General features: G+C 52.4%; 1 protein-coding gene across 1 annotated transcript in view; it reads left to right on the top strand.

Moving 5' to 3' along the window:
• Positions 1 to 1,500: 1,500 nt before the first annotated feature.
• The window catches only part of SMAD6 (SMAD family member 6), an 88,687-nt gene continuing 74,713 nt past the window's right edge, over positions 1,501 to 15,474 (top strand). Inside the window, exons 1-3 of the mRNA XM_080678419.1 lie at positions 1,501 to 3,189; positions 11,156 to 11,212; positions 14,841 to 14,918. Coding sequence (XP_080534545.1) covers positions 2,373 to 3,189; positions 11,156 to 11,212; positions 14,841 to 14,918 — 952 coding nt within the window. The 5' untranslated portion in view covers positions 1,501 to 2,372. The remainder of the gene's footprint in view (positions 3,190 to 11,155; positions 11,213 to 14,840; positions 14,919 to 15,474) is intronic.

The following is a 15,474-nucleotide window of genomic DNA, read 5'->3' as shown; positions in this document are numbered from 1 at the left end:
TGCCTCTACCAGGGAGCGCGGTGCGAAAAGTACCTGGCTCCAGGTAAAGCTCGGCAAATGGTTCTGAGCCCTTCCTGCAAATCCCCCTCTTGCCCCAGTGTACACAGGCGCCGGGTCGGGTGCTCGCACAGACGCATACTCGCAGGGCCAGCTCTACGCGTGGGCACCCGGAAGGGAAACCCCCAAGCGGGAGCCCCGAAGGCGCCCAGCCCCGGGCCAATGGGAGTAGCGGAATTTCTTTCATTCAGTGAGGGGCCGGCCTCCGGCTCCTGCCCGGAAAGGGGCGGAGCCGCCGTGCTCCGGAGAGAGGGCGGTGCCCGTCCCGCGGTCGGGCCAATCGGCGCCGCGCCCGGAGGGGGAGGGGGAACCAGGCCTTTTTTCCCTCCGCGCGGGACCAATCCGGACTTTACAAGCTTGAACTTTTGCCACCCACGGACGAGCGAGCGCGCCCGAGGAGGTACCCCGCCGCGCCGGCTCCAGGGCCTGGAGCGGTCTTAACCCTTCCCGCGCCGGGCCCGTGGACGCCACCGCGCCCCCAAGCTCGTCCCTGACCCTGCAGGACCCCGTCCCCAAGGCCGTTCCCGTTTCAGTGGTGAAATGTCGCTGGAGAAAGCACGACCTCTACCCACACCCCTCTCCGGGGTGCAGAGAGTAAACTGGGGAAGGGGGAGGAGGAAGCATCTGCCCTGAGGGGGCCCGGGAGTGCTGGCTCCGAGGGAGGGCTGTGGCTACCGAGAGGAGCTCGGCCGACGGAGACGCTCCCGCCTCTACCCCACCCTCAGCACGGCACCCCGTTTGGCCCAGTACAGCGACCCCTGACTTTGCTCAGGGGATGTGGAAACCTCGGCCATCACGGAAGATCCCACTACCCCACCAAACCAGCACCCCCTGTTCCTAAGAGACGCAAGCCAATAAGGCTCACACGCACACCCATTTTTATTAGCATTCCTTGTGATGGAGTTTGCATCAACTCTAACTTGCAATGTGTGTTTGTAAATTTGTGCCCCAGCCAGAGAGAGGCAAAGCGCCCCGTTTGCGTCCGAGACTCAGTGGGTTCGTGGAGCCCTCGCGCCACCCGCCCGTGGTTTGTGTAACCGTGTGTTGTGTGTGTGCGCGCGCGCGTGTGCTCGCTCGCATCCGTGCCCGCGGCACAACGCGAGCCAGAGAGCAGGCGGTGGGGGCAGTCAGGCCCGGGGCGGGGGTGCCGGGGCGAGCACGGGGCGGGGGCCGGGGTTCGGCCCGCCCCGGGAGCCGGCCCCTCGGAGCCGCGGGCCTTGCAATGGGACGTGTTCTCCTTTAAGAGTTAAGAAACTTGAAACCTTGTTTGCGCAACAATCAGCGCCGCGGAGCCGCCAAAGTGTCTAGACTGGCATATGATGGGAGGCAGCCAATGACTCCGCGGCGCTCCTCCGGGGGCCCTCAGTGTGCGTTTGAGGAGAACAAAAAAGAGAGAGAGAGCCGAGCGGGGGAGCGAGCGAGGGAGCCGAGCCGAGAGAAAGAGTCGCCGGGCGCTGCCTCGCTGGACTTCGCCGGGACCGCTGGGCCACCGGGAGGCACTTTTTGTGGAGCGGGGAGGGGGAGCGACCTCTGCAGCCGCGGCGCCCGGGGCGTCCGAGCGCCGTGTGGGGTGGGCTGCGACCTCTGCCTCGGTGGATTGCATTTTTAATTAAGGATTCCCAGCAGCTCTTTGGGATTTTTACAGTTTCCACTCATGTGTTGACACTCGCGTTTGGGAGAAACTCTAAGTGCATCTAGCGCCTGGGACCTGAGACGGAGTTGGCCTTTCGTGCATGCAATTCCAGGGATTTTGGGTTTGTTTGGGGTTTCTTTTTCTTCCATTTTTTTTCTTTTTGCAGGGAGTAAGACGAAAACTGAGAGTATCAACAAGCCTACCTTTCGGATCCTGCAGGAAAAGCCCATGTAGTTAAGCGCTTGGGTTTTACAGGCAGGGCTTCCCAGGCACATTTGGGGGGTTCGGCGCGAGCGCTTTGTGCTCATGGACCAGCCGCGCAACTTTTGAAGGCTCGCCGGCCCATGCGGGGACTTTTTGGCGGCGCGCCGCCTGCGGTCCCCCTCAAGCTCCGGGGCTGGAGTTGCTGAGCAACCCGGCCACCGGGGTCCATGTAGCCGCTGGCCGGGCGCAGACTTCGGCTCGGCGTGCGCGTGTTCCTCGCCGGCCCACCCCGGCGAGCTCCCTCATGTTGCAGCCCTGCGGCGCCCCTTCGACGACAGGCTGTGCGCGGTCTGCACGGCGCCCGGCGGCGGTGCTTCATGTGGGGCTGCGGCCCGCGCAGCCGGCGCCTCGCTGAGGGAACGGACCCGCGGTAACCGGAGACCGCCTCCCTCCCACCCCCGGCGCCAAAGGATATCGTATGTTCAGGTCCAAACGCTCGGGGCTGGTGCGGCGACTTTGGCGAAGTCGTGTGGTCCCCGACCGGGAGGAAGGCGGCGGCGGCGGCGGCGGCGGCGGCGACGAGGATGGGAGCTTGGGCAGCCAAGCTGAGCCGGCCCCGCGGGCACGAGAAGGCGGAGGCTGCGGCCGCTCGGAAGTCCGCCCGGTAGCCCCGCGGCGGCCCCGGGACGCGGTAGGACAGCGAGGCGCCCAGGGTGCGGTGAGGCGCCGGCGCGCTGGGGGCCCCCCGAGGCCCATGTCGGAGCCGGGGGCCGGCGCTGGCGGTTTCCCGCTGGACGTGGCGGAACCGGGAGGCCCGGGCTGGCTGCCCGAAAGTGACTGTGAGACGGTGACTTGCTGTCTCTTCTCGGAGCGGGACGCTGCGGGTGCGCCCCGGGACGCCAGCGACCCCTTGGCCGGGGCGGCCCTGGAGCCGGTGGGCGGCGGGCGGAGTCGCGAAGCCCGCTCCCGGCTGCTGCTGTTGGAGCAGGAACTCAAGACGGTCACGTACTCGCTCCTGAAGCGGCTCAAGGAGCGCTCCCTGGACACGCTGCTGGAGGCGGTGGAGTCCCGCGGTGGCGTGCCGGGTGGCTGCGTGCTGGTGCCGCGCGCCGACCTCCGCCTGGGCGGCCAGCCTGCGCCACCGCAGCTGCTGCTCGGCCGCCTCTTCCGCTGGCCTGACCTGCAGCACGCTGTGGAGCTGAAGCCCCTGTGCGGCTGCCACAGCTTCGCTGCCGCCGCCGACGGCCCCACGGTGTGCTGCAATCCCTACCACTTCAGCCGGCTCTGCGGGCCAGGTGAGCGCGCTGCGCCGGGCGAGGGACGGGCTTGGGCTCGGGGTCCCCCTCCGGTCCCCTTCCGTGGCCTATTTATATCGGACACCTCGGGTGGGCAGAGCTGCGGTGCTCCCGTGGGTGCCCTGGGTGGTGGGAGCTTCAGTGGAGGCGCCTCACCCTGGTCCTGCTGGGAAGGGGATCTGGGCACACACATCAAATGGCAACTTCAAGGCACCAGCAAACTTAAAAAGGGTCACAGTGGAGTTTTCTTTATGTAGCTTCAGGCTCCAACTTTACAGGGAGAAGGTAGGCCCTAGGAGAAGCCAAAGATTGCGAAGCGGCCCCTCATTTACCCCCAATCTGTGCTCAGGCTGCAGCATTTGTGTGCATACGCCTATACCTAAACTGTACTTTCTTACAACCAAGTGCAAGTATATGTTGTGAAATTGGGTGTAGACAATTCGTGGCTTGAGTCAAAGTGTTTGTAAATTGTCCCACTTGTTCCTTTGTATACTTTGGAGCAAAGCTTTTTCAGGATAACCCCTCTCAAAGTGGATACCACCCTCTCGACCTGATGGCTCCCAGAATCCCTTGGGTGTTTAATGTGAGGGCTCTCATCATCATTCTCAATTCTGTGTCCAGCTTTTGTGTCCAGTTGAGGGTCCTGGGGGCATTTATGAGTAGGTGAAGAAGCCAGGTATTTTATTACATCTGAGGAGTGCTCCCTGTCTTTGTTCTCTTCCTGGGACTTCCTGCACACACATACCACCCCCAGCCCAGCTTACCTGAGGATGCCCTGGGTGCTTCAGCAGAGGTGAGGACAGGTGGAGGTTCTTAGCAGGTCAGAAAGCTTGCAGGAACACATATTTTAAACTGTAGCATCTTTGAGGTGTATGCATTTTAGGTGGCTTTGGAGGTTCTGCAGGGGTGTGCCTATCAGAGAGTTAATAGGCTGTTGGATGTTGGAGGGCTCTGAGTTTCTCCAGTCTGGTCCCTCTGGAGCGAGTGAGCACCCAGCCTGAGGGTCCATAGAGGGTCAGATCACAGGTCTCCTGACTCCCAATGTGAAAGGGAGGGGTGGGCCTGTGAGTGTGCATGGGGGTAGAGGCTGGAGGGGAAAGGAAGGTGCCTCAGTGGTGGTTTACTGAAGGGGGTTGGTGGGGAAAGGCAGCATTGACCTGGCTGCCCTGCTGCCCACATGGGTTGTCATTCCAGGCCTGATTGAGGAGCTTTGACTGTCCCTGACCTGTGGCCCACGGCTTTCTGTGCCCCTTGTTCCTCTTCCTCACAGCATCCCCTGGAAGTGGCTTCCTCCTTTCTACTAGCCTCTCTCCTCTCTGCCTCTGGGAAGGGGTCCCTATCTGTGGTTACCCTGTCCCTCTCTGGTCATTACTGTTTAGTGGGAGATAATTGGTGGGGCCCACTCAGCTATTTTAGAAAGTCCTGGCAGGTATTTTCTCTCACCATGTCAGTCTGCCAGCAAATATTTGTTGAGCACTTATTTTGTGCCAGGCACCATGCTGGATGCAGTAGCAGAGAGAGTGGAAATATGAGTAGGATCCTTGCCCTCAAGAAATACAGTCTTCCAGGGGAGTTGGGGTGGAGATGGGGGAAGAAGGGCCAGGTCAGGGGGTGTGAACTATCAGAGCACTATGGGGTGTGTATGTAACAGGGTCACCTCCAGGAGTTCCATAGTTCTAACCTGGAGCAGGCCTTGGAGAGTGGGTAAGGCGAGGTGGGCATTGAGTAGGAGGAGAGGGGCAGCTGAGAGTCAAGATGCCAGCCAGGCAAGCTGAGGTGTGTGGGTGGGAAGGTGGGGAGTGAAAAAGCTGGAGACAACAGATAGGACCCACTCTTACCAAGGATGATGGGTGGGTTGTCCCTACTCCTTGTCTGAGAAGTCATCTTGAGTGTTGATTTGAGTTTGGTGGATTTGGGCAGGTACCCATTGAGAAACAAACTGCAGTGGGATGGTGCTTAACCACAGACTGGGTCCTAGGCTCTGCTTGGCCAGTAACAGGACTTGACCTTGGATGAGTAACCTACCCTCCTCGTCCCTACTGGTCAGTAGGGGTGGCTCCAGGAATATTCTCCACATCTAATTCTAGACTAAGCACTGGCATTTGACTCCCTTCCTGCTCCCATAAGGAGGCACTATTGCAGGGGCTATGTCTATTCTTTCTCTTCCCCAACCCAAGGGCCCCCCCCCCCCCCTTTTAAGCCATCCTGGGGGCTTTTGGGAGGACTGATGGTCTTGGAAGAGTTTCAGGTGGACCCTGTTGCTTCATTCCCCTGCCTAATGGCATGGGCCGAGGAGACTGGGACTGAGAACTGGGGAACCCTTTGCTGCCCACCCCACCCCCACCAGCTGGCCGCCAGCCTGGCTCCCAGAGCTGGGCGGGTGCATAGCTGGAGCTCAGTCGTGCGAGTCCTGATAAGGAGACTGCTCCTTCCCGGGCTCTGGGGAGAGGGCTGGGGCACTGGGGCAGACAGACAGACAGACAGACAGACAGCTAGAGAGTATACTGGAACACCCAACAGGCCAACTGAGGGGCACCCACCTGGTGCCAGTCACGTCAGTGCCCCCTAATCCAAACTGGGATCCCCAGTGACAGGAAGTCCCTTTCTGGGCAGTGCAGACCCTTGCTGCTCAGAGCAAACCCTGTTCCATCCGTAACTTGCTTTGGCGCATTGGGGCCAGTTCTCCTCTTTGGATGTCTTCCCATCTGTAAAGTGGTAAGGGTAGACAGAAGCCCTGAGGTCTGACGGGCAGATTTCAGGTGACACTGGCCTACCTCCCCTGTCCTGCCCCCTCCCTCATGGCTTGTCTCAGAAAGTGGGTTCCCTCTGCCCAGCTCTGGTGCTTCCCCATCCCCCATGTGAGTCAATCCCTAGCACTCCCTCCCTCTTGTGTGTCTTTTGTGTGTCTTTCTGTCCAGGGAAAAGCCAGTTCACTGAGCTTGGTGCCTATGTGGACGGAAATGTGGAGAAATACTTTAATCACAGTTCCAACCTGTGTTTATAGAGCTCCTTTCTCCTGAAAGTATCCATTAACTTTGGAATAAATCTCCTGCTCTTTGCTTCACCACTTTTTTTTTTCTGTAATTATATTCAGTAAATTACTATTATCCAAATTGCGCCAGGGAAAGAGACAGAGTGAGAGAGAGAACTTCTAAACGACTGTAGGAGGCCGCCTAGGAAAACACAGGGTTCCCAGGCCAGGACTATAGGAATTAGAATGGGCTAGAAAGTTTTCCTTTTATTTGGCCTGGCATTATCCCTTTGAAATGAGATCAATTTCAAGTTGGGCTTCCAAGCCCCCGCCCCACCCCGCTGGCCTGCCCGCCCTGCTCCTTGGAGCTCCTCCTTGGAGGTGAGGAAGGGGTGATAATGTGCAGTTTGCCTCTTGCTGGCGCCAGCCGGCCGCGCTGTTTATCTGGCTGCCGGGGGAATCTGGGCAATTAGGCTCCGCCGGCCTTAAAGTGCCAGGAGCTCCCTTTTTGTGTCTCCCACCCTGGGGCTTGGGGTTGAGCCTAAGGCTTCTGGGGGAGGAGGACAGGCCCCCGGGAGGCTACCTCCCCATCCTCAGCCACCACTTGGTAAGGTGGAAGCTGGGCGGCCCAGGGAGGTCTATGGAGCCTTTCCTAAGCAAGAGGCTGAGCTGCAAGGATGAGGGGTGGAAAGGAGTGCCCCAAACGGAAACTTGACCAGCCACTGAGAGAGGCTGTGAACTCTTCTGGCTTTAGAATTAGATAGATATCCAAAGGCCAGGTATCCTCTGGGGACTAACCTGAGGCAGTCTGGGCTGAGCTGAGTTGAGCATTCGTCTTCCGGTACTTGCGGCCCCTGGCTGACTGCTCTCTCACTTCTGGAGGAAGTTGGAGGAGATTCCTGAAGTTGATGCCTGAGGCTAGATGTCTGAGGGAACTGGAGTTTCTGATCTTTCTGCCTCTCTTTCTCCTTCTCCCTCTCCTTTTCTCTCTTGCCCATTTTCTCCCTCCCTCCTCCATGTTCATTTCTTTCATATGGGTCTGCAGGACTCTTAAAGTTACTATTTTTAAATAACACAACTTTTGCAAGCACTAAGCTTCTGAGAAGGGAGTGAACAGAGGGTCTGAGGGCAGCTCACACCTTTCTTATCTAACCTTTTGTTTTATATATCAAGTGTCTGACCTGAGTGCCCACCTTGCTCACCTGATTGAATGTCCTGGAGCTCCATTCTCCCAGATCCGTGGGGCCTGGATATATGGAAGTGGAGGTGCCAGTTAAAGGTTACCCAGGCCTGGCCGGTGTGGCTCAGTGGTTCAGTCCTATGAACCAGGAGGTCACAGTTTGATTCCCAGTCAGGGCACATGCTAGGGTTTCGGGCTCCATCCCCAGTAGGGGGCGTGCAGGAGGCAGCTGATCAATGATTCTCTCTTGTCAGTGATGTTTCTGTCTCTCCCTTCCTCTCTGAAATCAATAAAAAAATGTATTTTTTGAAAAGGTTACCCAGTATTGTTCATAGCATTATTCATAATAGCCCAAAAGTGGAAACAACCTAAATGTCCATGAGCTGATGAATGGATGAACAAAACATGATATATACAATGGAATGTCATACAATGGAATATCATTCAGCCATAAAAAAGAATGATATGCTACAACATGAATGAACCTTGAACACATAATCCTAAGTGAACAAAGCCAAGACACAAAGGTCATACATGTATACATTTGTGTGGAATGGCCAGAATAGGCAAAATCCCTAAAGAGAGGAAGTAGATTATTTTGATTGCCTGGCATTTGGAGTTTGGGGGTGATGAAAATGTTCTATAATTAGGTAGTGGTGTTGGTCTCACAACTCTGAATATATTAAAAACCACTAACTTGTATACTTCAAAAGAGTGAATCTTAAGAGTGTGTGGATGATAATTCAATTTTTCAAGAAAAGGTAACTTGATACTGGTCCCCAACTGGCCTCCCCTTTTGTTTAATTGAAAGAGGAACTTGTACTTTTCTCTGTGGCCTTGGGCTGGTCCTTTATCTTGCTGGATCTCAGTTGCCCCATCATTTAAAAGAAGTTGAGTTGGGTGAACTCCAAGAAGTTGAGTAAGGCAAACCTCTGACATTCTAATTCCTCCTGCTGGGGGGTGAAGTCTATAGCCCTTCATACTTTTTCACTTGCCTGGTATAGAAGTGAGTAACTAGCTTCCATCCCCACAGTTGTTACAGTTCGGTGCAAACTGCTTTGCTGGTGCAAATGGGGGCCTGGGAAAGTCTTTCCCGGGATTTTTGCAGTTCCCTGCTAGCTGGTGTGTCTGACATTTCAGGTTTGTAGATGCTTTCTGTCTCACTCATGTCATTAGAACCCTGCCAGCTCAGGTGTGGCCATGGGTGGCAGGTGGCTCCTGCAAGAGACACTGAGGTTGATGACTGACAGTGGCTTGACTCCCACCACTGCCCACTGCTGCCACGTTTCACTTTTGGGGACATCTCTGGGGGTCAGCTGTACAGAGCCTCCCTCCTTGTGTGGCCTGGGCCTCAGCCTTTCAGATTTTTGCCAAAGGAACCCTAGCACAGTAATTGCAGTCCTTGTGATAAGTTAGTGGGATAGTGTGGAAAGGGCCTGAGGCTGGGGGTCAGTAGACCTGGCTTCTGGTTCTGGCTCTACAACCAGCTCCCTGTCTGGCCCTGAGGGAGTCACTTCCACTGTCCAGGCCCCAGTCTTCTGTCCAGTGGGAGCACCAGCCTCCTGTCTCCTTCCCCGGGGAGCTCGAGCCCTGCCTGTGTTTTGACTCTTGTCCTGAGAGGCTGGCTATCACTCAGGTCTGGTCTCTACCCCTCCAAGTCCTGAGGACCAGTAGGTAAGGTGACTCCTACTGAAGGCAAATAACTCCCCTCCTGGAGTTCTGGTTGGGGTCTCCCGTGATCACTTTGGCCCTTCAGTCCTCTTTATCCACACCTTTGTCCACTGGTGCCCCCAACTTGACCATTATCCCCATAGCTGTTGTCTTAGTCCACAGACGCTTACTGAGTACTTTGCGGATGATGTGACTTAGCTGGGGTGAAGGGGTGGAAGATGGGGTGCCTTTTGATTACCTGTCTCGTTGGGGTGTAGAGCAGAGTCAGCCTGGGCTCAAATCTTACTTTTACCATGATTGGCTGGGGGACACTGGGCAAGCCAGTCTTCTCCTCTGTAAAATGGGAATATTGACCATTTTGTCTCTGAGAAAGGATAAAATAAAAACAAGTGCCCGATGAGCAACTCTGTACCTAAGGTCCGAGAGAATAAAATACAATAAATGAAACTGAAAATGCCTGGCATGGAGGCACAGGGTAGGCTTTCAGCAGACGTTTGCTTCTCTCCCAGTAGCTACTCCATGATTCACTTTTCCTTCTCCCTAAATACTGTCCACAAAAGATTCCCTGTTTCTAGACCTCAGAGCCTTCACTTTGTTGAAATAATTTCTGGCTTGAAAAGCCAGGGTGGGGAAGAGCTGAAGCTGCATAGGGTGTATGGAGCAAAACAAATGCTCCTACAGCTAATTGTGCCTTATTATAATGACGAAAAACACTTATTACCCCTTGTGTCGTTACTGATACCTGCCTAATAATAGTTATTACCACTTTACTACCACTGAGAGTTTGTTTTAGTTTGCGATTTGATGGTGTTTAGTTTCATTTAGGGAAAATGAAGGGTCATTTCATTCATGCAAATTGTTACTTAGTTTAGCAAATTGTTACTTCCCCTAAAGCAAGAGGCTAAGGAATTCTTCTGAAGACAAAGTATATGTTTTTAAGGAGGAGTATTTTAGGCAAATGAAAGGAAACCAAAAGAAAAATACCGTAGACAATAAGGAATCACACAGAGCCTGAGCTGGAAGGCAGTAGAGAGCTTGTGTCCCACCCCTTTGCAAAGTGGGGGGACTGAGGCCGAGGGCTGGCAGTGACTGGTTTAAGGTCTCACATCTAGGTAACTGGGTTTGGCTTCTCGGGTTCCAACCAATCTTGCCCTCCTTGCCGCAAAGAATGCTACTTCTAATGCAGCTTGTTGGGAAACGAGCTTGAGTCTGAGTCTCTGCACTCAGACTCAATTCTGATTAGAGTTGCCAAATTTAGCAAATAAAAATACAGAATGCCAGTTAAGTTTGAATTTCAGGTGAACAACACATACCTTTTTAGTATAAGTATGTCCCAAATATTGTGAGGGACATACTTAGACCAAAAGCTATGCCACGGAAATCCAAAATTCAAATTTACCTGAGCATCTGGTATTTTATCACACAACCCTGGCTCTGGCTTTCCCCTGCACCTGTGTTTCTCATTATAATAATAACAGTTAAGTGTTTGTGGAGGTATTTTTTCACAGTACCAAGAGCTGTGCTAAGCATTTTATATACATTATCTTCTTTCACCCACCTGGCAAACCTGGGAGGTCCATATGATTATTGTCACCGTTTTATTTATTTTTATTCTTAAGAAATGTTTTCTTATTGGTTGATTTTTTTTTCTTTTTCTTTTTTTTTCTTTTAGAGAGAGAGGAAGGGAGAGGGAGAGAGAAACATCAATTGGCTGCCTCCTGCATGCCTCCTACTGGGGATCGATCCTGCAACCCGGGCATGTGCCCTGACTGGGAAATGAACCAGCAACCTTTTGGTGCACAGGACCGTGCCTAACCAACTGAGCCACACTAGTGTGGCCAGGGCTAGTGTCACCATTTTAGAGCCGAGGAAACAGGCTCAGAGAAGTGAAGTAACCTGCCCAAGATCGCACAGCCTAAGGTGGCAGAGCAGGGATTGACCCCAGGTCTGGACCCTGTGCCTGGGCCTTACTGCTGAGCAATGATGATCCAGTGGATTTGGGCAGCAGAGGTGATGGGAGAAAAGGAGGGTTTCCTGTGAGCTGGGTTTATTACAGGAGGGAATCAATAATCAAAAGCTTGTAGAAGAATCCCCAGTGTGACCTCTCCCACCCTGGCAGTGACATGCTGTCTCCTGTCTTCCAGAATCACCACCACCCCCCTACTCTCGGCTGTCTCCTCGCGACGAGTACAAGCCACTGGGTAAGTGTGTCCTCCTTCCGACCCTGGGGGAGGTGTGTCTGTCCCGGGTGCCCCTTCATTCCAGTGCCCAGCCTGCGAGCCCAAGGGCTGGAGGGGCGGGGGGAAACTGGCCTGGCTGCTTCTGAAATGGGGTGAAGTATTACAAATATACCCTCAGTGGGGCCGAAGCAGACAGCCTCTCCAGTGGGCTATTTACATCTTGAAATTCCTCCGCTCATCATTAACCTCTCTGTGACCTTTAAAAATGGGCCTGTGGGAGATGAATGGGTTTGGACTTAAGCATCTCATTGGAGGTGGTTTGGTATTTGTCTCTTTTCCTTTCTCTCCCTCCCCCAGTCTTAGATTATTCTCCTTTAGTGTGTATTCATTGTTACTATGACAAATAGGTTGAGCAAGAAGTCACTGTTGAGAGGAGCTGTAGGTTTTTCCCCTTTAGAAGCCAAAAAGTTTACCTGGGCAGGAACAACAGTTGGAACGTTGAAGAAAGCATTTGCATTGGTACATAAAGCCCCTGGCACGGTGGTCACGTCATTTTAGACAGGTCCCATTCAGAGGTAGAATGTGTTCTCTGCAAACCTTGGGGCTAGATGAGCAGCTTGTCTTCTGTGTAAATGTGTGTGGTTTTAAAAGTAGAGATGGCTTGTTTCCTGGCCCTCCTGTTTCCTCCAGTGGAGAGTGCTAGTGGTGCGGTGAGTTAATTTGGCCTTAATAGTACCAGGAGAACAGCTTTGTGACCCAGACAGTTCCCATGGGACTTGGTTAGGCTTTAAAAGTCAGATGGCGTGGCAGTGATGCTAACACATTCCACCAAGTGACCACAAAAAGTGTGTTTTGTTTTGTTTTTGGTAAAGGCTCTTCTCAATAGCGTGTGTCAGCATTATCTGGGAGGTCCCTTCTAAGTGTCATCGGCTCTCAGACATCCAGCCCCGTTTTCCTTCCAGGCCCTCCTGTGGAGTCACAAGTGCCCACCAGGTCCCTCCAGGAGTTTGACCTCCTCTGTCCAGGAGGACGGAGGGTGTCCCATGATGGTGTGTGAGTCAGAGGGTTAACGATAGCAAGTTCTTCATTGTTTTTCTTGACATATGGTCATCCCATGGATGGAGGAGCTTTATTTAGTTTTCTGGGGAACTGGAAAGGTCATCTGGTTGGACTCTGTCACTTCATAGATGGGGAAATAAAGTGAAGGATAGGGAGGGCCCCCCAGCTAATGAGCATCAACCCAGCGCCGCCCCCTTTTCAGCTCACCGGTTCCCCCTTCTTCCCTCACAGGCTTGTCTCAGCATTTCCTAAGTTAACATAATTGCACTAGTCACTTAGAAGGCCCCTAGTTTCATTAGAGAAAAAACACACCCTCAAATGTTCTTAGTAAAGTAGTAAACTCAGTTTGAATGTCAAGGATCATTGCCCTGAGGAATTGTGGGTTAGCCTGTGATGAAGGACACCACTTAGCCCTGCAGAGTGACCATTTGGAAGTCAACAGGTGTCCTGGTTATTTTACGAATGGGACAACTGAGGCCTAAGGAGAGGAAGTGACACTTGCTGGTGGTCATATAGCTCAGGAGTCTGCAAACAACAGCTCACCATCTGTTTTTGTATGGCTTGCGAGCTAAGAATGGTTTTTACTTTCTTAGATGGTTAAAAAAATCAAAAGAAGAATAACATTTCATGACATGTGAAAATCGTATGAAATTCCAGTTTCAGTGTTTGTAATAAAGTTCTGGAACACAGCCTCACTCACCCGTTTCCACATTGTCTGCGGCTGCTTCCACACTGCAGTAGCAGAGGTGAATAGTTGCAGCAGAGATTGTATGGCTTGCAGGTCTGAAAATACATACTAAAATATATACTGGGCCCTTTGTAGAAAAAGTTGGTGACCCCTGATTTTGCTAAGAGTGGAGGTGTGACTTGAATCTGGGGGTTCCGACTTCTAGCGGGGTCTGTCCTTGGGGTGGAGCCGTGATGGAGATGGGGAGTGTTCTTTTTCTACAACAGCCCGAAGACCCTTCAGACTTCTAGGGCCTCACTTAGAAGCACCAGATGTGAGGGTTTGCAGAGTGCATTATGGGGACTTACTAGCTGTAAAAGGTAGAAACTGCCTGTTGTTGTCACTCCTGGGAACCTCACAAAGCTGTCTTGTGTTAGTTCCACAGTGGTTCACTGAGAAATGGGGTTTAGCCTGTGATAACGAGACTCGGGGTGCTGCACACTTTGGGAACATCAAGTATTAAAAGGAACAATCTTTTAAGAAGATCCCACTGAGGCATTGAGGTTATTTTTTTTTAAGAGATTTTTCCATCTGTCCTTATTTTTCTCCAAATACATTTTACCAGCAGATAACTTTTTCATGCCCTGATAAACAGCCCGAGTTATTTTTTGTATTATTTTCTTTTCCTTGCATTGTTGCTTTTTCATAAACAAAAAGTCAGTTCACTTCTAAGCCTCTGTGATCACATGATTCCAAAAACAAAATAAAACTCAGAACACCCAGTCAGCATCTGGCAAGTGGGAAATAAAAAAAAAAGAGGCCAAATTGGTTAATGTTTCATCTTCCCGCTCTCCCAAGCCATGTGGTAAAAGGAAAAAAAATAATCCTGCAGGATCGAATGGAATCCTAGCTAGCGAGGGCCTAGGCTAATGGTTTGTCCTTAGGAATCCCTAGCTTGGGTGCCTCTCTTGAGCCAGGTGGGACCAGCTGAACCAGACGTAGGTTGTGCTGGGTGAGATGATGAAAGTGCTGCAGACCTCACAGGACATGCCTCTTCCGACTCCTGGACAGGCCTGTCCCTTAACAGGGACCAATACCCCATCACTGGTAGCAGTAGGCACAGGCCCAGGAAAAATTTTCCAAGTCTGCCTGCCCCAAAAGGCATTGGTTTATTAAGCTAGCAGCTCAGTGTTAAAAAAAAAAAAAAAAAAAGTGCAAAAGATTTTCCTTTTCCCATCTAACAGCACTGAGACAGGGGAAAACAAATAATGCACGCCATATGAAGTACTTAAAACTACTCACACAAAAATGAACACCTTAAAAAAAAACACAGTCCAGGCATTGAAAGTCGCTCTGTGAGCAGGTTGGAATGTTAGGGAGTGGAGGAGGGGAGAGGAAAAAAACTTAATCTGGGAGCAAATGCTTGAGCCCTTAATTAGAGGGGTGTAAGCGGGACAGAGGGGGATGGCTGGTAACTTGTTAAAACAGTTTCCCCAGCTCCAGCGAGAGGAAGGAAGGAAGGAAGGAAGGAAGCAAGAAGGAACAACTTCAAGAATTTTAATGGTTGTAATTAAGTATAGCAACTATGAATTGTTTAGGGGCTTAATTTAACCGTACCCAGGGAGGCTCCAAGTTGCTACTTGCTCAGTCCCCAGAACTTGGGTTATTTCTGTGGTCAGAGCAGTTGCAACTTTTTCAGGTGCCAGGGCTGCAGTAGTTGGCATTTTCCAGAAGAATTCCAGGGCTGGCTGGCCTGGTCTTGCACAAGTATGGGACAGGGTTACAGAGTGGCATCAGTTGGGAGGGACACCCTGCCCTTTGCAAGCACTTGCGTGCACACACGTGCATACAGATGCATGAGAAAGCCAAAATGGGAGGCACACCCCAGAGCCAACTAAGTTTTCTTTCTCTTTCCTCCCGTAGATCTATCTGATTCCACATTGTCTTACACTGAAACGGAGGCCACCAACTCCCTCATCACTGCTCCGGGTGAATTCTCAGGTTGGCATTTTTTTCTTTGCACGCTGCTGTTGTGTTGAACTTTACAGAGGGGGACAGGTGGGAGTGGTGCTGGATGGAGGCCCTTTTGATATTCCCACTCCTTTTCTTTCCCCCTTTCCTCCCAACCCTTAGATGGGAAGACTGCCCATCTCTTCATCACTGGTGTTCTTGGGGTTAAGAATGAGACCTAAAGATGGTAACCTAAAATGTCTGTCGATCCACGTTTTATCCCATTGTCTCTCCCTTGTCCTGTGGAAGTGAGTAAAGCCCAGTACAGCTCTTCATCTCTCATTTTAGCAAGGGATCTTGTTCTCCCAGCTGCTGTGAGGCAGCAAATGGATGTGTTTGTATACATTTCTCTTCATGGGTTTCTCCTGCCGTCCCCACTCTGGGGAAGGAACTATGTGAAGTGTCAGAAGAGGGGGAAATGGAGTGGGTGGAACAAGCTTTCAGGAGGGTCTGGTAAGGAGGGCGTTTGCCAGAGGCCAGTGGTTTCCCTGTCCTTCCTTGAGCAGTGGATGCTGGGCTCGTTTGCAGAGAGAACACTAGTTTGGAG

This window comes from Plecotus auritus (genome assembly GCF_963455305.1).
Source record: "Plecotus auritus genome assembly, chromosome: 1".
Classification (NCBI taxonomy): Eukaryota; Metazoa; Chordata; class Mammalia; order Chiroptera; family Vespertilionidae; genus Plecotus; species Plecotus auritus.
Note: the sequence above shows the minus strand (reverse complement) of the source record. Positions and strands in the feature narration are given on the sequence as shown.